Genomic DNA, 25,268 nt, shown 5'->3' with positions numbered 1-25,268 from the left:
TACATATTGTATTGCTCACAAAGGCAACCTACTTAAAACAATAAAAAAAACATGCCATTTAAATGTTTATATTGCATATGGCTGTGGTACAATACACTGCCAACTAAAAACGATTTTATTTTAATTTTATAAATTTTTATTTTTATTTTTTTTACTGCCCCTTTAATGTTCTGTGCTGTTTTTTTTTTTTTTTTTTTTTTTTTTGTATATATACCCAGGGTGCTTCAGCCAGGATATATTATTAAACACACATAATGGCAAAATGGAGAAGGGACTGAAGTGGCTCTATTTAACTGCCTGTGTTGTCTTTATTTTAGTTATTTTCAAAGATGCAGCGGCAATAGAACTCGATAGGGTAAGAATCTAATGAATCTAAGAATTTAATGTTTTTTTTTGTACTGCTTCAGCGATATTAAATTGCAGTAACAATTGTCATTATATACTGACAGATCAGATGTTAAACGCAGATAGATTGCAGCGCAATGTTGTACTTTCCTCAGTTGATTCGTGTATTTACACCGAGGATTTCAAAATTACACAATTGATAAATCAGATCTGTAAATGTTAGTGCCAAATATATTGTCATCTCAGTGAGACGAAAGCATCAAATGAATACACATATTTTCCAGGGATGCGTGGTTATTCATGTGGTTATTGCTGGATTTTTGTGATGCAGTAGGGGATGTAGTGTTTCTGTTTCTTGAAATTTTCAGGAGAGTATAATGATCAACGTGACAACAGTGGGAGAAACAGACGAAGCAAAGGTCATACAGGTATGCCATTAACAAGCTGTATTACCAAAGGGACTTATATATATTAAATTGCATTTTCTTATAATTTACATTTATGGCAGTTTTCAAAGACTGATTGGAACTAATCTTCGACTATACTTACTGTTACCTAAGGTAACAATAGCTAATTATGTTCTTATGAGTGCTAATTGGTGGCTGTGCTATTGGGCATACAAAACTATGAAAGCCAGACTTTGACAAAAAGTCAAGGCAGTTCCTTGAAGATATAGCCCTGTTTGTGTTTTTTGTCAGAAGCCACTATATAATTGGAATCCCTTTGCCTCATCTGGAAGAGTGTTGGAGTAAGCTTTGTCACTCCATAGTCCCGTATCTCTTAAAACAAAGATCATCTGATGCATTTTACCATGGAAGTGCAGTAGAGAGGAAGTCATCAATCCAGTGTAAACATGTTATTGAACAAGCTGTGGGGTTAAAACACAATGCATTACATTCCCTGGCTTTCTGCTTTGTTGCATCTGTTTCTGCAATATCTTTTCAATATCTTTTTCAACATAATCGCGATTGTTTTGCTATTTTTATTAACATATTACTGGTCATAAATCAGTTTTGGCCAGTTATTTTCATTTCACATCGGTTATGCAGTTGGACTTCCCATCAAAATGTCTTCTGAATTTACAGCATTGGTGACTTCAATCCAACCATCAATCAGAAATATGTAATTGCTTTAAACAGGATCCGAGGAATGGGAGGAGGTTTATGACTGTGCATGACAAGCCCCTTATAATGGCAATGAATACATTATTTGGGTGAGTTAGGGTGGAAAAACTAGTAATAAAACCATAAGCAAGAACTCTGCATTCTAAACAACACAACAGGATTGAGACAGACAGTGATTTCATAGCCTAGATTATAAAGTGTTCTGTAAGCCAATGACTTTTGCACACTTTGAGTACAAGGACATATTTTCATATGGTTTGAGGTACACCCCCTGCACATCTTGCATCTTCATTATAGTGGAGGTCTGTAAAGTGAATGCTGTGATTATACAGGGCTTGTCATGCATATTCATAAAAACCTGCTCCCGCCCCGCTGAATCTGCACCAGAGCGAACAGGTAGGACAGATGAACCAGTCAAAATGCTGAAGTTTGGGTGAGGCGTTGGGAATCAATGAAATGTTTCTGATTGAACAGGTTGGATTCCATCAGCCAGTGTTGTGAATTCAGAAGACATTTTGATGTGAAGCTCTGATGCATACCCGATGTGAAATGAAAGGAACAAGGCAAAACTGATTTATGACCAGGGATATGTTAATAAAAATTTCAAAACATTTGCAGTTAAGTTGAAAAAGATATTGCAGGAATACATACACAAAGCAGGAACTAAGGAAAGCATTACATTATGTTTTAAACCCCACAGCCTGTTCAGTAACACTTTAAATCAGTTGGCATGAGCACTGTTATCACCAGAAAATTTTACAGGAAGTTGCACATGATGTTGTCGTTTTTATTTTTATGAGTGTTGGGGACATACCTTTCCTCCACATCCTGAATGGAGGTTTTGTTTACTGAACTGTGGGGCGGTCTTCAAGGTTAATTAATCAATCCCACCTTCTACAAGTCTTTCATTTTTAAAAAAATAGCTTCATCACGTTGTGCTTTGTTGGCAGTGGGATGCCAGAGATCTCCAACTGTATTTGTCTCTATGTAGACTAAAGAACAGCAGTAGCAGATGACTTGCTTTATGTCCAACAATGATTCGGAAGTGAGGTATCTTTTCCTGCAGTTTGATTCCTCCAACATTAGTTTAGGCCAAGCTACCTCTTTGTTTGTGATGACTGTTCGTTTAGTTGCAAACTTCTGTTAGCTTTAAATGACAAATAAGCAATTCAAGCTTGAATAGCAAAAATTAGCCTTTTACACACATTGCAACCCAATAACTAAGCAGTCACTGTCATCCTGGATCACACAATGCATACAAATATGTTTCCATTTGAGCACACAGCAGCCAGTAGGTAGCAGCTGTATGTAAAGCAGCCACCGTGGCCACAACTCAGATACTCCAGTCAAACTGACCTTGCAGGAAATGAACTTACCTGACCTACAGTTGTGTCTGTGTGATACCCAAAGGGTGCACGTTGTTTTATTTTATTAAATATATTAGCTGTAACTTGTGACCTTCCATTGATGTGTCAGTTTAGTGCTAGTTTCTTTGTATTAAAGGTGAGCACAGTGTTAGACCAACATCTGCTAATGATGCTTAGCTGTGTTCACCGATACCTTTTTAACTGCAGTAGTTGAAATAAAGCTTTTGCAACTGAGTGCTCTGACTGTTTGTTGCATTTTTTTATTGTGTTAGTAGTGCATTGTATACTGTGTACTCTGTAATCCTGTGATACCAAAGAAAATGCTACGCAAATCAAGTTGGCCTATGTGTATGCTATGTAATGAGTGCATGCAATGACTTTCTTCAAAGATTTCAATTATACAACTTACACTTAACTTATGTTTTTAAATTTAGATTAACTTTAACATCTTGGCAGTTGACGATCAAGTTTATGTGAACAATATACCAGTCAAGCTTTCTGGGTCACAAGATTAAACTGCAGGGTGCAGCTTTGTGAGTATATCTGTAAACTCCCTGCCTCTCCTTTTTAAGAACCACTGCCATCTTTCCCTATACTGGAAAAAGTCACATAACTTGATTAAGCAAAAACCAAGATGTTAAACATATTTATTTATCTTTCGTTAGCATGTCAATTTTTAATGTTATTTTCACTTTTACCCATTTGTAGCCCATATCCTTTACTGTACTAGCGTACCAGGTAATATACCCCCCCGCCATATCCTTTACATTTATAGTTGAGTGTACCAGGTAATATACCCCCCCCCCCCCCCCCACCCAGGTAAAGTTCCTGCATTGAAGCATATTACCAGGAAGCTAATTTATAGCTTTGTGGCAGTGGCAAAGTGGTTTGCAGTGTGCAGGTGTAGAGGTGATGCCGTGCTTAATACAATGACAGACAACAAAGTACTGGTGAAATGGTGGTTTATTTAGAATTCATAGTCTGATGACAACAGTAAACAATAAAGAGAGCAGGCAATACACAGTGATGTGTGTTGCTCCGTTAAATCAACGGGTTCAGTCCCAAAATAATATACACAGTATTTTTAAACACACACGTATACACAAAACATGGTCAGAGTGTCCAAAGTCCAGAGTGCTGTAGTGCTCGTGGTGAAAATACAATTTATTGCGATCAAGGTGCAGTGTTATCCGGGTTTGTGCTGGCCTGTAGCGACATCTCTGGATCGTGTTAGCCGTCTAATAATAATAAACAAGAAGATTTTAGACAAAACACTCACAACGTATTTTACATTCTCCTTCTGGTTCAGCATTTAACCATAAAAAGGAACAGATCACTTCGCTACGTCCGCTTATATACCGTCAATCACGCCCCCTTGGTTAACGATTGCAACTGTTCCTCCAATCCGAGGCTGCCACATTGTTTCCCTTCCGGGTCGATGATTTTGTGTATCGTAGCTCCGCCCCCTTTCTAGATGGCCGACTTCTGCCGAACCCTGGGAGTGAATTGTCTGGCCACCCGGTCCAGGGGACACTGTTCCGTTTACACAGCGCCCTCATAAGAACATAAGAAAGGTTACAAATGAGAGGAGGCCATTCAGCCCATCTTGCTCGTTTGGTTGTTAGTAGCTTATTGATCCCAGAATCTCACCAAGCAGCTTCTTGAAAGATCCCAGGGTGTCAGCTTACTGGGGAATTGGTTCCAGACCCTCACAATTCTCTATGTAAAAAAGTGCCTCCTATTTTCTGTCCTGAATGCCCTTTTATCTAATCTCCATTTGTGACCCCTGGTCCTTGTTTCTTTTTTCAGGTCGAAAAAATCCCTTGGGTCGACATTGTCAATACCTTTTATAATTATGAATGCTTGAATCAGATCACCGTGTAGTCTTCTTTGTTCAAGACTGAATAGTCAGTTCTTTAAGTCTGTCTGTATTTGACATGCCTTTTAAACCTGGTATAATTCTGGTCACTCTTCTTTTCACTCTTTCTAGAACAACAATATCATTTTTGTAGTGAGGTGACCAGAATTGAACACAGTATTCTAGATGAGGTCTCACTAACGCATTGTAAAGTTTTAACATGACTTCCCTTGATTTAAATTCAACACTTTTCACTATATAGCCGAGCATCTTTTTGGCTTTTTGTAGTTTCCCCACATTGTCTAGATCAGGTGTGTCAAACATACGGTTAGCGGGCCGGATCCAGCCTCTGGAGCGATGTCATCCGGTCTGCGGAATATCATTTTTTTTATTCGCTAGAATACAGGTAAAAAAAAAAAATGCAAAAAAAAAAATTGTCAGTCACGGAGCAGTGGGGAGCGTTCTCCTGGTGCGCTCTGACTGTCAGCAAAGATCAGCCCGAGTGTTGCTGTTCACTCTACTTGCTAAATTGCTTTCTATTTTGGAAGATAAAAGTTGTACGCTTGGATTCTTTCCGGTTCTACAATCGGGGTGTGTTTCTGTCTGCAATATTATGATACAGGTCATACTTACAAAACTTCTATATTAATCAACATTTTAATTTTCTTTCATGATGGAATCCTAGTTTTTGTTACGTGGAATGGAAAAAAGAAATAAAACTGAGTAAATATTGTTTTTTTTCATTGTTCAACACCCTCTTTTTAACGTGTATTTTATTTTAAGTGTTTAGCAGCATTTCTTCAAAAAATCCATCAGAAAATGTTTTTGAAGAAAGTTATTTTGTGAGCAATCACATGGCTTGCCTTAACAGCAGCATCACTTATGCAACAAGCATTAGCTTTTTCACTGCTAATTCAGAGTATTTATCTTCATGTATTTCTTGCCATGGTTTGCTTCATAGTGTCTTTTAATGTTGTATTATTTCACAACATGTATTTTTGTATTTTTATAACTGTCACCCGGCCCGCGCTAAGCGCCAGGGTATCGGATTAGGCCAACCAAACGAAACGAGTTTGACACCCCTGGTCTAGATGAAGACATTTCTAAATCAACATAAACTCCTAGGTCATTTTCATAAATTCCATCTTCAATTTTAGTATCTCATATGGTATTTATAATGCATATTTGTATTGCCTGCGTGCAGTACCTTACATTTTTCTCTATTAAATGTCATTTGCCATGTGTCTGCCCAGTTCTTAATGTTGTCTAGATCATTTTGAATGACCTTTGCTGCTGCAACAGTGTTTGCCACTCCTTATTGTTGTGTCGTCTGCAAATTTAAAGTTTGCTTTCTACACTAGAATCTAAGTCATTAATTGAGATTAGGAATAGCAGAGGACGTAATACTGATTCCTATGGTACTCCACTGGTTACCTCACTCGATTCTGAGGTTTCTCCTCTAATCAGTACTTTCTGTTTTCTAGATGTTAACATCTCCCTAATCCGTGTGCATGTATTACCTTGAATCCTTACTTCAGTCTGAGAATTAATCTTTTATGCAGGACTTTGTCAAAAGCTTTCTGGAAATCTAAATAAACCATGTCATATGCTTTGCAATTATCCATTGTCGATGTTGCATCCTCAAAAAAATCATGCAGGTTAGTTAGATATGATCTCCCTTTCCTAAAACCATGCTGACTGTCTCCCAGGATACTGTTGCCATATTGGTAATTTTCCATTTTGGATCTAGTTTCCATAAGTTTGCATATAATAGAAGTCAGGTTTATTGGTCTGTACGTACCTGGTTCGATTTTGTCTCCCTTTTTGTAGATCGATATTACATTTGCAATTCTCTAGTCTGTTGGTACAACCCCTGTGTCAAGAGACTGTTGCATGATCTTATTTTTGTGTCTTACGGGTCAGGAGGGAGATTTATCACCAGTAATCATATGCCTCTGTCACAGGCAGGAAATATGAGTTTCACCTGAGCCAAACTGAACATCTATTCTTAAAAACAAAAAGATTAACAGCAAAACTAATCAAAAGCTAGTTTCACAGACCCTGATTAGCACTAGTCTTGGACAAAAGTAACTAGATAGTCAAAGACTTCTGCTGATCAGGGTGTGTGTAACCAGCCCAAGTGTTTTGCTTAAAATGTAATTTGACTGCTGCTTTTGTCTTCTATGGCCCCCTTGCAAATAAGATGCAAATCATGTGGCTCTTTCCTGGAGGGACAATTGAGTTGCTTAATATTAAGATGATAGTTTGAAGGAAAAGAGCTTTTTATTATGTTCTATGTTAATACAAAATGTTATTGATGAGTTTTATATTGTAACTTGTTTATTTAGTTGTTTTCAAGTTACAGCACTAAGTATGTTTGTTTCCCTTACCTTCTTAGTGGAAGGTGGAAACCTCAGTAAGGCAGAGGAACCAGGTCGTTTTGTGATGGTCAGTGTTCGTGTGCTGGTTCGCCGGTGGCCTTTAGAAAACGAGCCTGTTGTGCATATCCTTGCGTTTAATGAAGAGGTGACTGAGGTAGAAGGCAAACAGGTAAGCACATTCGTTTTTGCAGCAGGAAAAAATACTTTAAAAGTTATACACTTAAATTCCATGCTCATACATGCATTTTGTTCCACAGGTGCAGCAGACAGACATGTATGAAGTGAATATCTTCATGAATAAGGAATTCCAGAAACTTAGGCAATCCAGCTACTTCTACCCCTATGAAGGAAAGCATATTAAACAGCATTCCCAGGGACAGAGACATCTTATTTACACTTCCAAACCTTCCAGAAAAAGGTACAAACCAGACACCAGTCGACATTCTGGAAAATAAATACATATAATAAATTTATAATTTGTTTTTCCAACCTGTAAACCGACAAGAAGTTACTTCTACTATGGTACCCTTTCATTTAAGCTGTGTTTTTTGATGTAATTTTAGTGGGATAAAAAATGAATTGAAATGTACTCTCTGAAAGGGCTGATGATGTGTTTTCCTTTGACAAACAATTATGCATGACTGCCTACTGATGCTTGTATAATTACTTTTGCTGTCTGCTGTGTATTCAACAATCACAAAAAATACATATGAATAAAAAATGCAACAACACGTAGTACGTATGAGGCAGTAAGTTTAATTGGTGAGAATGTTCTAATGCAGCCTAAGAATACAAAATAATGTACAGAACATTTTACCTTTTATCCTTTTGATATAAAATCATTTTGACTTTATGTTGCTCATTTCCTTAGGAAATGCATCATCTCTGCAGTGAATATTGGGATTGTAGCCTTGGGCAACATCTGATTTTACTTGACAAATACATATCCCAGTATATATATCGACAGGTCTAAGGAAAGGTCACATGAATCAAGCTGTAACATGTTTAATTTATATCCTCAGTATGGCAGTACGGCAGTAAACATGTTAGCCACCATGTGAAAGGAACATTTGCTTCCAAGCAGCTTTTAAAACACTCAATGTGGAAGTTAATAGTCATTGATTGGTACTCAACTGTGATTCTTTCAATAAAAGCATGTTACAGGTGGCATATATAGTAAATAACCTTTTTACCTATCAGTGATAACTTTTTTTTTTTTTTTACATCTCTGTACTTCATTTCATACCCCTTGATTATTCTACCGGGGATGCTTTGTTTTTATTCACAAAAACTCTAATTTCTTAATTATTATTATTCTTATTTTATTATTATGAATTAATTAATGTATTTATTTTTTTGCAGTAGGTGATCAAAGTCCTGCTCAAACAATGACAACTAGTCATTACCCCTTCAAACAAGCTGAAACCACAGTGGAGGAAAAGGCAGCTTCTGGCAAGCTACCTGAGACTCCATTGAGAATGACACCTGACTTGTTGTATAATGAAGAAACAGCAGATGAATATGGACCTGCTGGTAAACTGCCAGAGATCCCCCTGAGATCACAACCACTATCTTCCTATAATGTAATTACTCACAGATAAGTGAGCTGTCAGACTGCTAAATGCAGCATTTCTTGCAAAACAAACGCAAGCAGCAAATTACAAGCAATTGAACAAGAAGTGTGCTAAACAAAAAAACAAACAAACAAATGTATATATAGCAGTGGGGAGGTAGGAATGTAAAACATCCTTAAAAGAGACTCTTATCTTTCAATTAAGTAACAGGCCACTGACTGGGGAATTTGGGAAATAATTTGAAAACTGTTGACTTGGTGGGCATGAAATGACTTTGGGTTGTCTTTCCAGGCAGTGTGTCAGTGGGTGGAGCAGCTGAGAGAAAGGCTGCGTCAATTCTGGACTGAATCCCTCCCATTGTTCTTCCTGTTCATGTGGGTGGTGGTGGTGGGTGTTGTTGGATCAGCTGTCATTGTTAAAGTCCTCGACTTGCTTTTCCCAACCTGCCAGCACAAGTGAGTATTTGAAGTCCAATATATATATAACCTAAAACATGGAAATAAATCTATCCTTGTACTTTATAGGCTATACTTTTGTAACTGGTTGTCTGGATTTGATTGATTTGCATTGTTATTGGGACTGTTCAGCATGCTGTGGATTTTGGCAATGGTGATTTTTTTTTTTTTTATGATCCTGTACATTTTAAACATATAACTCTTATCCAATTGTGATAAAAAAAAAAGATGATGATATTGGCTTTTTTTCTTTTAAAATAACACAAGTCTGTCTTTATTCTTAAAGGGGAGATTTAAAACTTGATCCTATTACAATGGTGTCATTGGAATTGCCTGTGGAGGGTAAACTGTTACTTCTGGACCACTTTGAGATGGAAACAGATGAAGAGATTACAAGCCCTTAAAGATAACTTTTCAAGTAGTGGTCAGTAATACCACTTTCAGTGGAACTTTTGTTACAGAAACACTCGGACCTCCACTCAGAATACTCTGATTAATGACAATGTGGATGATTAATTGAATTACGGTACGTTCTTTTAGTTTCTCCACATTACCACAAATTGTATTTCCAGTTCTGATTTGAAAAATATATATATATATATATTGATGGCAATTTAATGAATTGAGCTTCATGCATGATACGGCTGTATTTATTTAGTATAATATAGAGTACAACATTCCTTATTGCTAATTTGTAACAAGCTGAAAGGCTTTTGCATACCACTGTTTAACACCCTCAATACATTAACATTATTACCTACTACTCTAACATCATAGAAATCAGTTTCTAAACAAACTGTTACCTGTATAAATGGTGTGCAGACCACATTTGTACAGGATGGTTGCACTACTGACACTAGATAGCCATTGTTTGGCTGAAAAATAGCCAAATAACCCTATACTTCGTAAGGAATTCATTATATAATACCTTTATGTAGTGTACAAACGACAATTAGAAAATGGATCGGAGATATCCTTTAACCTGATTGGTCAATACAAGGGTTTAAATCTCTGATAAAATCGATGATCTCGAATGTCATCTTTCAAACTATGTTTAATCACTGTTCCAAATTAATCCACCCAAAAATACATAAACACAGTATTCGTGTATGCTACCTTTTTTTTCTGTTTGTTGAAAGAAAATCTCCGTTCTGGTACATGCCCTCTGAATGTTGACTGTAAATGTAGACTATTCGGTTTCCTCGCTGTCCTATCAATCTACTTAAATTTAGTATAGCAAATAAAGTAAGCAAAATAAAATAATTGAGAATAGTGTTTGCTGTCAGCGGCAAAACAGTAACCACAATACGATAGCAGCTAGCCTCCAGTTTGAATGATGAGTTGAAATCGGACAACTGCATGCAGTCTGATCAGTCTGATTACTTTCAGCAACTTTATTTAAGCATATCACAGTAGCAACACAAGCACGTCACATCTCTTCTGTAATGCCAGGAGAAAGAGGCTTAGACTTTATGCCACACACTGTGAACAAGTTACTGAACAAACAGCACGATCAGGATTAACACATACTGAGGATCAGCGTCAGAGTTAAGGGCCGTTTACACCGGACGCGGCGCGCATGCAGTCGCCGCAGACCACTGTTCACACCGAACGCGATGGGAAAGTCGGTGGGCGGTCTGTTGTTACGTCACGGCTGCATGTACAAGCAACGAACAGTAAATGTCAGTGGGAAGGGGAAACTTTTTTTATACAGAAGTCACAAAGCTTACTTAAAAAATTTAAATTCAAGTAATGAGCTAAACATATATATATATATATATATATATATATATATATATATATATATATATATATATATATATATATATAATATATAAGATATATATATATATATTTTGTAAGACCTAATTTTAACCTCCCTCCCCCCACATTTTCACTTTGTGAGTTTTGTCTGGTTTGCTGGGTATAGGCAAAGACAGCGTGAGTTAAAGGCATCATTATGCATTGATATTATTAAGCATTGTACACATGATTAAAAAATGCAAGTACTGCCATCCCATCATATCAAACTTTTTTTTGGGGGGGGGGGGGGGGGCACGACTGTAAACGCTGCAACAATCAGTGGTACTGTGCAACTAACAACACAATACCTGGAACAATGAACAACAAACAAAAAAAAGATAATTGCGATCGCCCTGCTGTACCGGAGGAAGAAAAAAAAAGGTCGCTGTGGGTCCATGACATCCTCAAGAAAAGAAAAAGGTACGGTGAATATCATCGGCTGATACAGGAGCACTGGTTTGATGAAGGCATATTTCAAACCTACTTAATGTTATATTATACAACTCTGGAAAATCTGAAATTAGAACCACAAGCTTTTTTTTTTATTTTTTATTTCATCCTCGCAAAAGAGCCTCCTACTTTCTCCTGATTGGTTGCTGGTAATTTACTTCACGGCGTGGCGCGGCGAAAGTTGAAAATATTTTATCTCCGTTTCCCTCTGCCGCTGCGTGTGACTGCCTTCATTGAAAACAATTGCTTTTGCTGTGCAGGGTCTGGTGTGAACGGTCCTTTAGGCAGTGGCAAGCAGGGCAATTTCCCATGGGCTCCACAAACCTATGTTACATAATATCTACATCGTCACTGTGGGTAAATGTAATACGAGTATTACAGTAATTTAATCTCTAAAAGTGGAAATAAATCACACTAAAGTCTAAAAAATAGTAATAAAAACTGTATTGCAGATTGGAAATGGAACTGTTTGGCAGAATTTGACCCCGTAATGAATGAACATGAAAGTGAATTATGAAAAGAGAAATTGCCAATCATTACCTCAGCAAAGATATTCAAAATGAATTGACTGCTAGATTGGGAAAGCACATCCTTCACGCCATTGCTGAAAGAGTTAATCAAAATATTTGTGATCATGGACAGCACTCCTGACAGCAGCCACACTCTGCATTGTTAATTGTGAACGGTGTTGGTGCTTCAGTTACAGAACGTTTGACTAGATTCCTTGCTGTTGAGGACACTACTGGCAAGGTGCTATGTAATACTTTTTTGGCCCGCCTCGAGAACCTAGGAATTAGTGTTAATGACTGCAGAGGACAGAGCTATGACAATGCAAGCAGTATGAAGGGCAAAAGACAAGGTGTACAAAAGAGTGCAGGACATTAACAAAATAGCTGCCCTGTAGCAGTCACAGATTGAGTTTGGTCATCCTGGATGCTTCTAAATCATCTGTGCTGTCTGTGACATTTTTCAGGGTGTTACAGCGTGTTTTTGTTATTTTCAGTTCTACTCAGCGCAGGTCCATACTTAAACAGCACGTCACCCAGCTTACGGTGAAACAGCTGTCAGATGCTCGCTGGGAGTCTAGTATTGACAGCGTTAAGGTGCTTTGATATCACCTAGTGCATTGTGCCCTTGAAGCACTCATAGGTCACGCAGTTCAGAAGAGATGGTGTGACAGCCTCAGAGGCACAGAGCCTTGCACGAGAGCTGTCTTCAGGGCCCTTCATAATCTGTATTGTTGTATGGCATGGCGTTTTATTTCAGATCAATCGCGCAAGCAAACTCCTTCAAAGCCCCACTGTAGGGATGAAAACCCTTAAAAATTAAAGGAGTGCAGTGCTAACGTTTCCTCAAGATCGGACAAAATGGGTTTGCTGCAGAGGAGAAGCGAGATCCCCCCCCCCCGCCCCCGCCACTAGTTGATGCAGCCGTAACTAGCTTGAACAAGAGGTTTTTTCTAGTTTGGTTTTCTTTTTAGCACCAAGGTGATGAGGAAGGCTAGGTGCAAACACATTAAATGTACAGCGGCTTGCGAAAGTATTGACCCCCCTTGGCATTTTTCCTATTTTGTTGCCTTACAACCTGGAATTAAAATGGATTTTTTGGGGGTTTGTATCATTTGATTTACACAACATGCCTACCACTTTGAAGATGCAAAATATTTTTTATTGTGAAACAAACAAGAAATAAGACAAAAAAACAGAAAACTTGACCGTTCATAACTATTCTGACCAGTTTCCCAGTCCCTGCCGATGAATGGTGTTCTCGGGGTGATGAGAGGTGTTGGGTTTGCGCCAGACATAGCGTTTTCCTTGATGGCCAAAAAGCTCAATTTTAGTCTCATCTGACCAGAGTACCTTCTTCCATATGTTTGGGTAGTCTCCCACATGCCTTTTGGTGAACACCAAACGTGTTTGCTTATTTTTTCCTTTAAGCAATGGCTTTTTTCTGGCCACTCTTCCGTAAAGCACAGCTCTGTGGAGTGTACGGCTTAAAGTGGTCCTATGGACAGAGACTCCAATCTCCGCTGTGGAGCTTTGCAGCTCCTTCAGGGTTATCTTTGGTCGCTTTGTTGCCTCTCTGATTAATGCCCTCCTTGCCTGGTCTGTGAGTTTTGGTGGGCGGCCCTCTTTTGCCAGGTTTGTTGTGGTGCCATATTCTTTCCATTTTTTAATAATGGCTTTAATGGTGCTCCGTGGGATGTTCAAAGTTTCGGATATTTCTTTATAACCCAACCCTGATCTGTACTTCTCCACAACTTTGTCCCTGACCTGTTTGGAGAGCTCCTTGGTCTTCGTGGTGCCCCTTGCTTGGTGGTGCCCCTTGCTTAGTGGTGTTGCAGACTCTGGGGCCTTTCAGAACAGATGTATATATACTGAGATCATGTGACACTTAGTTTGTACACAGGTGGACTTTATTTAACTAATTATGTGACTTCTGAAGGTAATTGATTGCACCAAATCTTATTTAGAGGCTTAATAGCAAAGGGGGTGAATACATATGCACGCACCACTTTTCCATTATTTATTTTTTAGAATTTTTTGAAACAAGTTATTTTTTTCATTTCACTTCACCAATTTGGACTATTTTGTTTATGTCCATTACATGAAATCCAAATAAAAATCCATTTTAATTCCAGGTTGTAAGGCAACAAAATAGGAAAAATGCCAAGGGGGGTCAATACTTTCGCAAGCCACTGTAAGTTGCAAGCATTTGGCTCAAGAAATGGGTGACATTGATGCTGACGACTTGAATCTTGAAATATGCTCAGCTGTAAATGCCTTGCCAACTAGGGTGTCTAATTTGCCTCTGGAGATGTTAAACTACATCTATGCTGAAAAGTTGTTCGATCTGTACCAAAACTTAAGCATTGCATTGCGTCTCCTTTTGACGAGTTTAAAGTTACTGAAGAACTATTTACGTTCAACAATAACACAAGGTCTTCAATAGTCTGGCTGAGATTTCAATTGAACAGAAAATTTGTATCAAGTTGGACTTCTCTAAAGTAATTGAAGACTTTACCACCTGAAAAGCAAGGAAGGTCCACTTCTAAGTGATATTAATGAGTTTGTCATATTTCATACTCTTTAAGAAATACATTCTGATTATTTTTTCTTGCGTAAAAGTCCTTTTTATGCTGTATTATGATTATTATGGGTGGCAGTAGTAGCAGTAATCATAGTAGTAATGTAACCGTTATGGTATTGATAAAACCAAAATGTTGCAAAAATCCAATGTGTGAGCAGGTAAGTGATGCGGGGTGGGGGCCCAATCCCTAGTTTCTGCCATAGGCCCCAGCGATATTTTAATTACCAAAAACTTTTTTTTTTTAATTTATTTTGCTAATATTAGGACCTAACATTAATGTGAATACTGAATATTACACAAATACATGAACATGCACTCAAATCTAAATAAAAAAAAAATGTTAGCTGTACTTTTATTCTTTACATGTTTTACAAACAGTACACAAACCATGTTTGCTTTTTTTGTATGAGGTATCTGAACTGAAGAACAGCTTTTTTTATTCTTATTGGTAATTGGAAATACCCAAGAAGCCTCCACCGCTGGGAAGAAGCCTGAATGAAGGCTACGAGACTTCAGGAATTCTGAGCAAACAGCATTATTCACAGAATAATGAGGAAAACGTTTGTATTGAATAGCAACAAAAACTAGCACTGCATAAGATCACAAAAATATATAACAAAAACTGTCAATGTTTTTTTTTTTTTAAACATCCATTTTCTAATAGCAATAGAAACCTCATAAGAGAGCGTTATTGTCTGGTAAAGAAAGCCCTTCTCATTATGTTAAATGCCCTCACCTTACCAGACGATAAAGCTCTCTTCAGGTTTAATTGCTTAAATAGTACTAGTATGTATCTGTATATCCTCACGCAACCTCCCCTGTACAGTAACAGCATACAATATATTGCATTCTACAAAATGCCTTCCGTAGGCAGGGAGGGGTGGGGGTTACAAAAGGATATATAACTAAATAAGATACAATGATTTATGATGTTTCTTACTTTCCAAATTATTTTAGGTTGTGTTCCATTTTCTTTCCCGACCATAAAAAAGGTGGTCTTTCATAGTTTCTTGTCAACAATGGTGTTTCACCCCAGATTCACAGATGAAAGACAAAATATGTTGTCTTGATCGCACTTTTTTTGGCATTGTGTTTCTGTTAATGTAAATTAAATTTGACCCATTATGTTCTGTCCTTTAATGCTTAATGTGCCCTTTTCATATCTTTCCAAACCATACTTTTTTTTTAAAATGTAATGACATTGAAGCATGGCATAGTGTGTGACATTTACGCAAATGTTTTGTTGAAAATGAAGATGACCAAAATGTATCCAGTGGTGTAATGTTCGCTACTGCTCAACACAGAAAATAAAACTTTTACTGAAGTGTTTCATATTTTGGACTGTTTGATTAAATGACAAATGTACGTTTTTGAGACTACAGAAACATTGGCCACTTCACACGGGTGGGTGGGAGCTACAGAGCTGTACAGAAACAGGCAGGTCGGAGTTTAATTCTATATCCAGAGTCATACCAGTAGGTTAGGGGTTTTCAACCTTTTTTTTTATAAATCATCTCTTTAGAGGTTTCAGTACAGCTTTACAATTTTTGCTCACTGAATGGATAACGCAGTTGAAATAAAAGGCAGAATAATCTGATTAACACATTTTTTTTACCCCCCTTTATTGAATATGTAATTTGTCGCAGTTTGGGGCTGACAAAACTGCTGGATTAGAACAGAATACCAAACAGTTGGCTTAATTCTTAAAATGTTTAATTACATGTCTTTGGATGCACAGAATTAAGACAGTATTTAGGAATCTTTGGAAACACTCTTAATCACTTTCTACTCTGCAAAGTTATTATAAAGAATACACAAAAAGTCTGCAATGTATGTTTTACGTTACCATTTACTTCCCATCTCAGCATGATTACGCGTGCCACTTAAAATGTTTACATCAAAAACATTAACCGCAAGATAAAACTATAATGAAACTTTTTATTATTAAAGACAGCATAAAAAAATAACCAAAGGGACTCTCTGTATAACTTTGTTGCTTTGCACTTTCTGTACTCGTTTTTTCTTCGTTTTTCTTTTGCAAGTATGAAAAAAACACCAAAAACAAATTAAACCAGCTGTTGTTGTTGTTACTAAAATGCAGCCGCGCCTAATAAATCAAAAACCTTCAAAAGTATGAGTTTTGTGATTATTATTAATTTATACTTCCAAAAAAAAATGCAGAAAGATTGTGCTTCACTGATAGAAGTTGAAAACAGCAAAGTTCATGAGCCAAACGCCTTCTTCACCCTCCTAATAATACATCAGAGTGGAAATCCACTACTCACACCCCCAGTTGAAAATCCCTGCAGTAGGTAGTGATTTTCTGAAGTGAAAGAAATCATGAAATGTTAAAATATTAGTCAAGAGTTATTGGTTCAATGAGGTGTACCACAAATGAGTTACATAAGGGGTAGTTTGCTATTCATATTTAGCTTTTTAAACTCTTTTGTGTGGTTTAAGAGATTATCTGGGACATTACAACTTTAGTGCAGTTTAAAGTTGTTTTCTAAAAATATCAACTGGTAAGAGTTCTGAAAAGCAAAAAGGCACTTGTATAGTAAAATCACTTTGAACTATAACAGTACTGTACAGTCAGACTTAAAATCTACAGATTCTGTTAAATTGGTTAAAAGTATAAACTGATTTTTGTTCTCTAAATAACTAATCAATTTCACACATCTAGCTTCTTATTGCATACGTGCTTTTACAGAAGTCATTCTGAGAAGTGACAGTACTTTTTTTTTTTTTTTTTTTTTTTTTTTTTTACACACACACACACACACACACACACACACACACACACACACACAAAAAAAAAAAAAAAAAAAAAAAAAAAAACAACAAATCTTAATTTTAGTAATCTAATCTCTTCACCTACTGGTCCTTGCAATTGAATACAAGAAAATTAAGCCACAGAATAGCACTCTGCAACATGAGAGTAGGCCTCAATGATCCTCAAGATGCCCAATTTTACTTTATTTATAGGAGTGTGCATCCACCATTTCTCAAGCAACACTTCTACATCCATTAAACATGAATGTATCTACATATTTTTCTCAAAATATTAACTGCAACTCTTGATCTGAGCTTATTAAAAAGACTTAAGGCAGGATTTTTGTTAACTTTTTTTTGTGAGGAACAGTCTTAACAAGACCCAAATTCTGCAATCCACTCCTCATATTTTTCAATGTCTGGAGCAGACACTGATTTAGAGACTTTTTTTAAAGAGCTTTCAAAATCGTTCATGGTGGTTGGCATATGCATTTCATCTTTGGAAATGTTTCGGATCTCTTCTGGTGTCAAACCTTCAATACGACGTCGCATTGCCATCAGCGAGGCATCCCTGAAAAAGAATAAATAACTTTAAAAAATGTAAAATTAGAACAAATAAATACCAATTCTCCAGTAGTCAAGTTTGTCAGTTTTATATAGCAAGTGATCACATTAGACACCCACCGGCACACATTTGTAATGTCAGCACCAGAGTATCCGTCCATCTGCTCTGCTATTTTAGCTAGATCAACATCACTTGCCAATTCTAGCTCTTTCAGGTTTATTTTTAGGAGTTCTTCCCTGCCTTCAGCTGAAAACAAAACAGAAATTCAGTATATATTCAATGAAAAACACATCTGACCTGCAAAAATAAAATTGCAGAGTTTTTACTACTGAAATCTACCTTGTGTGATTCCTCACTGTGCTTTAACACTCAAGTGTGAAATGTCTAATCTAAATGTATTAACAACTGTTCTAGAATTACTTAGTTAAAATAAATGTATGTCAAAGCCAGTCGGTTAAAGTGTGATATTTGTGCAAGTAAAGGTTTTTGAAACAGCCAATGAATACCTGAAGGCAAGGGGATGTAAATCCTTTTTTCTAATCGTCTTTTAAGAGCCTCATCTATGTCCCATGGAAAATTGGTGGCTGCCAGAACCATAACCATTTTTGAAGGATCTTCATTGTCTGATGCCCCAACACCTACAGTACAGAATTACATGACACCTGCTCACAAGTTGTTTCACAGTGAAAACACAACTTATATTTAGCTTAACTGAACTTCATAACTAACTGAAAATTATTTAATGAGCTTAATACATGTAGGAGAACTTTTGGCCATAAAATGTCAATTTTTTTTTTTTATTATCTATACACACACACACTGAGCATCAAAAGAAATGTACCACTTATATTTGGCTAAAATTTGCTAAATGTCATCCAAAAATGACAAACTCTGTTTCAGGTGCAGCGACTTTTTATTGTACTGATTAACAACTGACATCACGAAGATGCTGCAAAATGATCTGTTGATTTTGGGCAGGTGCTCGTGGCCTGTTATTGACAGTGTGTCTGGTTAATCCGTCTCGCCAGGTTTGAAATTGCTGACTGTGAAAATCCAAGACGGCGAACCACAGTACACTAACCTAGTCCAGCCAACAACATGCCGACTACACGAAGGCGCTGCTCTCTTGACAAACGTGGCATTTTTTTTTTGGCGATTTTCTTTATTGCTCCATACCCAGTGTGCAATCAACTGTCTCACTAATTAGGTGATTAAGTGCATATGCTTCAGTCACAGTTACTCAAGCACGTCACAGTCAAGGATGAATGATCGAGTGATTAAAAAGAAACCAAAAACACTTCATCAATGTCTATAATTTAAATACCTTATTTTTTTCAAAAATAAATGTGTTATAATAGTGATGTTTCTTTTGATGCTCTATTTATATATAATGGATGTAGCAGGACAAGGGGCCTGCAAATCATAAGGATGTTTGTTTTATGGCAGGGATGGGGTTATAAAGCCTCTCTGACAAGCTAATTGTTTAATTTAATTGTTAATTGGTTAATTATCACCTGCACCTGGCAATTATTGAAAAATAGAGCCAGGTGCAGGATATAAAAGGGAAGCTCCAGTCTGCTCGAGGTAGCTGCTGCTGTGGAGTGTACAGCCCGACTGAAAGTCGTTAAGGTCTGTTTGAAACCTACGTTTGGTTTTATAAACAAGTGTATTAAAGTATTTTGCCTTGGTGTTATATGTCAGGCGCGTTAGTCAGGGACCTGCATATGTTTAGAGGTGTTTGTTTATTTTTGTTTGTTTGATTTGTGTTTTGAATTAAAGTGCGTGTAAGCACTAAAAACAAAGTTTTGAAAATGTCACACATTTTCTACAAGGCAAATAGATATCAGTAATATTCACCATCCATCTGAACTAATAGCTCGGTTTTCACCCTCCTGCTGGCTTCATGCTCTTCTGACGTCCCTCTGCGGCTGCAGATCGAATCAATCTCATCAACAAATATAGTACTAGGAGCGTAAAACCTCGCCTAGTGAAATGATAAACAGAGAACCAAGTACAGTAATTATAATGATCTGTATACGTCACCCAGTTGCTAATTAGAAATAAAGGAGGTAAGTGTAGCAGCAATTTTGCAATCTGACTTAAAAAAAAAGTTGAAAAAATAGCCAAGGGATATATTGTAACCACCAGCTCAATATAAATGAAACACATCTTTTCAGGGTTGCCTTGTAGAGATTGCTTGGGTCTAGACCATAAAAACTGGTTCAAGCTAAATGTTTTTGTACTTAACTGCCACTTAACACCCCCCCCCCCCCCCAAAAAAAAAAACAAACAAACACATACACTAAAAGAAACTGCACTTTCAAATCACATTTCAATTTAGTATAGAACAGACCCTAAGACAAATTCAGGTTTATAATATTATATTACAAACTTTACTACCATTACTATTTGGGGACGTTCGTTCAAGGATTAAATCACTAAAGGGGGACAAGTTATATATTTATAAAAAAAGGTATAGCTCATTACTTATGTTCACATTTCTCAGTTTTCAAACATTGTTGGTTTTCAATTAAAAAGTAACCATGATGGATTTGCCAGTTGATTTATTACTTTATATATCGCTATTAACCTTCAAAACAAAATGTATTGATAAAATATTAGTCTTTACCATTTCAAATAAGAGACGCACTAATTTCTCAGATTCCCCTCTGTACTTGGAAGTTAGTGTTGAAGAAGAAACGTTGAAAAAGGTTGTTTTACATTCAGTGGCTACAGCTTTGGCCAGCAGTGTTTTTCCTGTTCCAGGAGGGCCAACCATCAACACTCCCTGTAAAAGTAAGAAGATTGCATAACAAATACTTTATTCAGGGGCAGGGGGAGGAGTTTGTATAGCACACAATGTTTAGCTGCAGTTATACTCTGCGTAGACTTTACTTTGTGAGATGTTTGTTCGAAATAAAGGGGTACCCCCCCCTGCCCGGGGGGACGGGGGAGCCCCCTCCCCCAATCTTTTAGCTGAAAAATGCTCTGACGCCGTTGACTAATTACGCTGGAAAATGTCGCAACAAACAAAAATATAATAACTATTGTTTTTTTTGTATGATCCCTGTATCTTTGGTCAGAAAAGTAACTTTTATAATGATTTGGTTCTTTGAAATAAACCAATAATAATCGCATCCTTAAAAAACAATAATATTTACATAAACCATTATCTGTTGTGCAGTTTTCATTGAAAAGATGTATTTTAATTTAAAAGTACACTAGGTTAAATAAAGCCTACTGTGGACTGAAACATAAAGAACGCCCCTGAAATTGTGACAATATATTTTACTAGCATGCCCCCACCCCTCCATAATATACCTTCCACGGTCGTCTAATTCCTTTGAAGAATTCTGGCATCCACATGGGCAAAACCACAGCTTCTTTTAGCAGTTTTTTTGCCTCTCCCAAGTCTGCTATATCATCCCTGCAAAACATTAACATTAATTTAGATGAAGAAGTTGAGCGGCAAGTTAAACTAAAAATGTATAATAAAAGTTAAGACTGCCAGCTATGTATAGAAGGGAAACGAATGGTCATTTGGCACAGATGAATTGGGAATCAACACAACAAAAATGTACAGGGGATATTTCTTAGATAATTAGATAGACAGGCTCATTAAATACTAAAATAATTAGTTATCCAACTTCTTCCCCTACTATGCTGAAAGTAAAAGACGTTCAAATAAAACAATTACAATTTACCATTTAACATTTGGATTTTGCGATATTATATCTCTTTCCAGAGCCTCTACCAAGTCTTTATCATATCCTGCCCCATCAAATTTCTTCATTTCAGATTCTGAAACATTAGCAGGAGCAGCAGATTTGCTCTGTAAAAATACAAACACACAAACATAAATGATTAGGGTAAACTGTTTACTATAAGCATGACCTTAAGTCATGAAGGTCAGTTTTTCATGAAAGAAGTTTAGAATATACCCCACAGTCACAAATACTAAAGACTGTTTTTTCAATGTCTGTTTTCGATGAATAAATAAAACGTAAGATGAATTTAAACTAGCTTTGACTGCTTAGAGAAGCCAAAACATTCATGAATAATCACACTATTTTATTCATAACAAAATTGACCTTATCCTCTTTTGCTTTGCCCTGTGCCTCCTTTCTCTCTTTCCCCCTGACAGGTCTCACTCGGTCACTGTTTGCACTCCGTGGGGATTGCCGATGTTGGCCTTTCTGAGCAGCACTTAATCTGTTGTTGTGGTGAGGTTTGGCATCATTGTATGGAACTGGAAGTCGCCTTACAGGACAGGGTGATGGCCTTAAAGATAATGAAGAAAATGCAGACAGCATTAATATAACAACTCTCATAGCGTCGGAGGACAACACAGCTCTGAGCAGCTTATAGGCGCCCAGCCAGACCACAGGGGGAGCTGGTGCGTGGTGAGCAGAGGACACCCTGGCCGACCTAAACCGCTGGGCAGTGCTCAGCCTATTGTGCGCCGCCTCCTGGGAGCTCCCGTCCACAGTCGGAAGTGGAATAGCCTGGACTCAAACCAACGATGTCAAGGCTACAGGGCGCATCCTGCTCTCCATGCGGAGGGCCTTTACCGGATGTACCACTTGGGAGGCCCTATTTGCTTATTAAAGAAGATCCAAGGAGTCAGTTAAAAAGTCATGGTGCTAATTAGAAATGTCATCCAGGACAGCAAAGAGTGTTAATGATGGACAACACCACCTTGAAAGAGAACTCAGATAGAATTAAACAATAACATTCAATCTGTATCATCATCATCAAACCAAAACTAGCTTTGAAACGAGAGTACCTGCGTTCAACTTGCACTGGCCAAATGTCTTCATCTGGACTCGCTGGTTTAGAAGGAGTGCTTTCTACATTAAAGCCATCCAGGGTTGCCATAATTTCCTTAACATGTTTATGTTCTTTACTGATCTCTTGCCAGACCTGCCAGAAAACAAGTGGACCTAATGAATTACCATATTTAAAAAGTTAAAATATGCCATTTATTCTGCCGTTTCATCTTCTCTCTGTAAATACTGGTTGAAGTTTACTATTCATCATTATAAATAAAAATGAGTCTCCTGGGATAAAAAAAAAGAAAAGTAAAATCAATACAAGACCTTCATCACAGGCATTTTTGGTTAAGATTGTTATATTAGTTTAACAGTAAATGTTTAAAGATTGTGCTGATACAGTACTACACTTCTATCACATTTTTATGGAAGTCAAACAAACTACATCCACATGAAAACTTCAGGAGCTTGCTAATTGTTATGGATAATGTGAAATGACCACATGCTTTTCAGATGCAAATACATGTGTTTGTATCACTGTATTTATTACCTGTTGCCATTTTTGTTGTAATAAAGGGTCTTTAACAGAAAACAGGTATTTCCTCATCTGCTCAAGCACTCCTTGGTAATAGACAATGGCAGAGTTGTAATTCCCAAGTAAGGCATATTCTCGGGCAAGTTTCACATTTTCACTGATTTCAAGGAGACTCATTTCAACAGTGTCTGCTGCCTGTGGAAAACAAGTGCACATCATTGTTACAATGGGATCTGCAGACCAGACTTGCTACATTACGGACTGCTGTAAACCAATCACCGCAACGCCTTTAGTTTTAATGCTACAACGAAATGCAATATCACAGATCTAGGTTGGTCATCCATAATAACTTTTTTTAACACTCAAGGAAGATTCGCGGCTGATTTTGTAGCACTAAAAATACACATTGTACAGTTGAATGTTGGATTTAATTTGTGTCACAGCCACTAACTGAATATCATTTTTGTGCTGCCTTTCCGAATAAAAACTAACTAAAAATAGCATTAATGATTAAAGTAGTTTTAAGAATATTCTGTTTCTGACCATTATAATTAGTTTAAAACCTGCAAAAATATAAATAATAACATCCGGGTGCTATGTGTTTTATAAGGTGGAGTCAAGAACGACTGCTAACTTCACTGCATACTATTGAGATGCAAGAATTGTACGTTGTCAAAACAGTAAATAAAATAATAGATAAGACATCCAAACAAAATCCAAATAATTGATTTTGGATACCAAGTTTATTACAAAAAAAAAAAAAAAAAAAAATCTTACGGCTAAAAACAAGTCAGCGATCAGTCAATCGTCTACAAAGGGTTCCCGAATTTGATCAACACTGTTGATTCAGTATGCAGCATTTTAAAAAAGTAATCAAACATTTACCTGTTGAAATTGACTGCACGATGCAAAATAAAGTTAGAAAAAAAAGTAACAGTCCAGCAGGAATATACTCATCTGAACACAAAACAATGTCCTGTAATTAGTTATCCGTTTTTCAAATGTAAGTTCTCATCCCAACCAACGTTCACCACCCCGCCTCTGTCTGTTTGACGTAAAAATCAAGGCGTCACTTCCTGAAGACGTAACTGGAAGGATAAGGCTGAGTTGCCTGCAACTTGACAAGTTTCAATTAATAAAATAAACACATTTAGTCTGCTGTAAAAGAACGCGTCTGAAAACGAGTCACTGTTTACCTGGTGTTAGAGACAAATAAATGTTTCTAAAATAGAGAACAGAGGCAACTTGCACCGGCTTTGACCCCTGTCAAAACGCGAGAAACATGGGACCCTCGGGATTAATCTGTGCACCTGGGTTGGGGTCAGGGGTTTCACAATTTTGCACTTTTGGATTGTGAAGAGGGGGCCCGCGGGCTGGCTGCTGGTGTTGGGGACTCCAGCGAGTGCTCAATCGTGTTGCGTGCCTGTAGGGTACCTGCTGCTGTTATGAGCTGCGTGTCAGCTTCGTGTCCTTCCTTCTTAACTAAAACGCTACATCCTTTATAGAACGACCAGGGTAACGATTGTATTGTCAATTTTCCACTTAGATCCTTTACTTACTAAATATCTATACTTGTCAAACATATTTACACACTATCTTTAAAAAAATGGAACATATTTTAATGAGCGAGACATCTTACAATAGAATGTTAAACCGAATTGTTCTCCCTTTTCTAAGAAAGCAGCACAACTGGGGATGGGGAATTTTTTGCCGAATAACTTCAGACTTGCTCACTAAATATTTTGGTATTCTTGGATAGATCATTGTCTCCTTGTTAAAAAAAAAATAGGGTAAGGATTATAATGAGCAATCCGTCTCAAAGCTCAGTGGTACTCTGAATATAATACGTTTACTAAGAATGCTGAATAACTGGGTGGAGCGTTTGCTCTCTATTGTACGCAAAAAAACTGTTTTTGAGTGATGACTGCCACGGATGGTACAGTATTTAATGAAGTCTTGTCCATGTCAGTTGTTAGCCAGAAATCTTTTATTTATTAAGTAGAAAATAATGAGGAAAAATGGGCAATGCCCACCCATGGCCTTGCTGTAAATCACTTGTTGTTTCCATAGTTTGTGTCGGTACTATACAGACTTAAGACTTTATTTCCCCATGGACTGAAACTGAACCTGGAAGACAATGCATCCTTTTAGGATTGGAACTCCACCTTAGAACTCTG

At 37.2% G+C, this 25,268-nt stretch overlaps 1 protein-coding gene and 1 pseudogene across 1 annotated transcript; one reads left to right on the top strand and one right to left on the bottom strand.

Moving 5' to 3' along the window:
* The first annotated feature begins 262 nt into the window (after positions 1-262).
* LOC121316399 lies at positions 263-10,853 on the top strand (annotated as a pseudogene).
* A 6,412-nt stretch (positions 10,854-17,265) lies between these two features.
* Positions 17,266-24,124, bottom strand: LOC121315823 (katanin p60 ATPase-containing subunit A1-like). Its single transcript, XM_041250292.1, has 11 exons — positions 23,977-24,124; positions 23,107-23,286; positions 22,571-22,707; positions 21,876-22,065; positions 21,489-21,616; positions 21,106-21,211; positions 20,414-20,572; positions 19,642-19,768; positions 18,291-18,422; positions 17,904-18,030; positions 17,266-17,790 (listed from the first exon to the last, which is right to left on the bottom strand). The coding sequence occupies exons 2-11, from the start codon at positions 23,266-23,268 to the stop codon at positions 17,592-17,594; spliced, it is 1,467 nt and encodes a 488-aa protein (XP_041106226.1). The 5' UTR covers positions 23,269-23,286; positions 23,977-24,124; the 3' UTR covers positions 17,266-17,591.
* Between the last annotated feature and the right edge of the window lie 1,144 nt (positions 24,125-25,268).

The sequence above is a fragment of the Polyodon spathula genome, chromosome 5 (genome assembly GCF_017654505.1).
Source record: "Polyodon spathula isolate WHYD16114869_AA chromosome 5, ASM1765450v1, whole genome shotgun sequence".
Taxonomy (NCBI): Eukaryota; Metazoa; Chordata; class Actinopteri; order Acipenseriformes; family Polyodontidae; genus Polyodon; species Polyodon spathula.
This window is presented reverse-complemented; position numbering and strand designations above follow the sequence as displayed.

Bases quoted from the DNA above. Each gene is read 5' to 3' on its own strand.
- LOC121315823 (XM_041250292.1), bottom strand. From the start codon at position 23,268: ATGAGTCTCCTTGAAATCAGTGAAAATGTGAAACTTGCCCGAGAATAT. The intron at 21,617-21,875 runs GTCAATTTTGTT...GTATTTTTACAG, and splicing joins GCAAAGCAAAAGAGGATAAG to AGCAAATCTGCTGCTCCTGC. The intron at 17,791-17,903 runs GTGGGTGTCTAA...ATTCTTTTTCAG, and splicing joins GACATTACAAATGTGTGCCG to GGATGCCTCGCTGATGGCAA.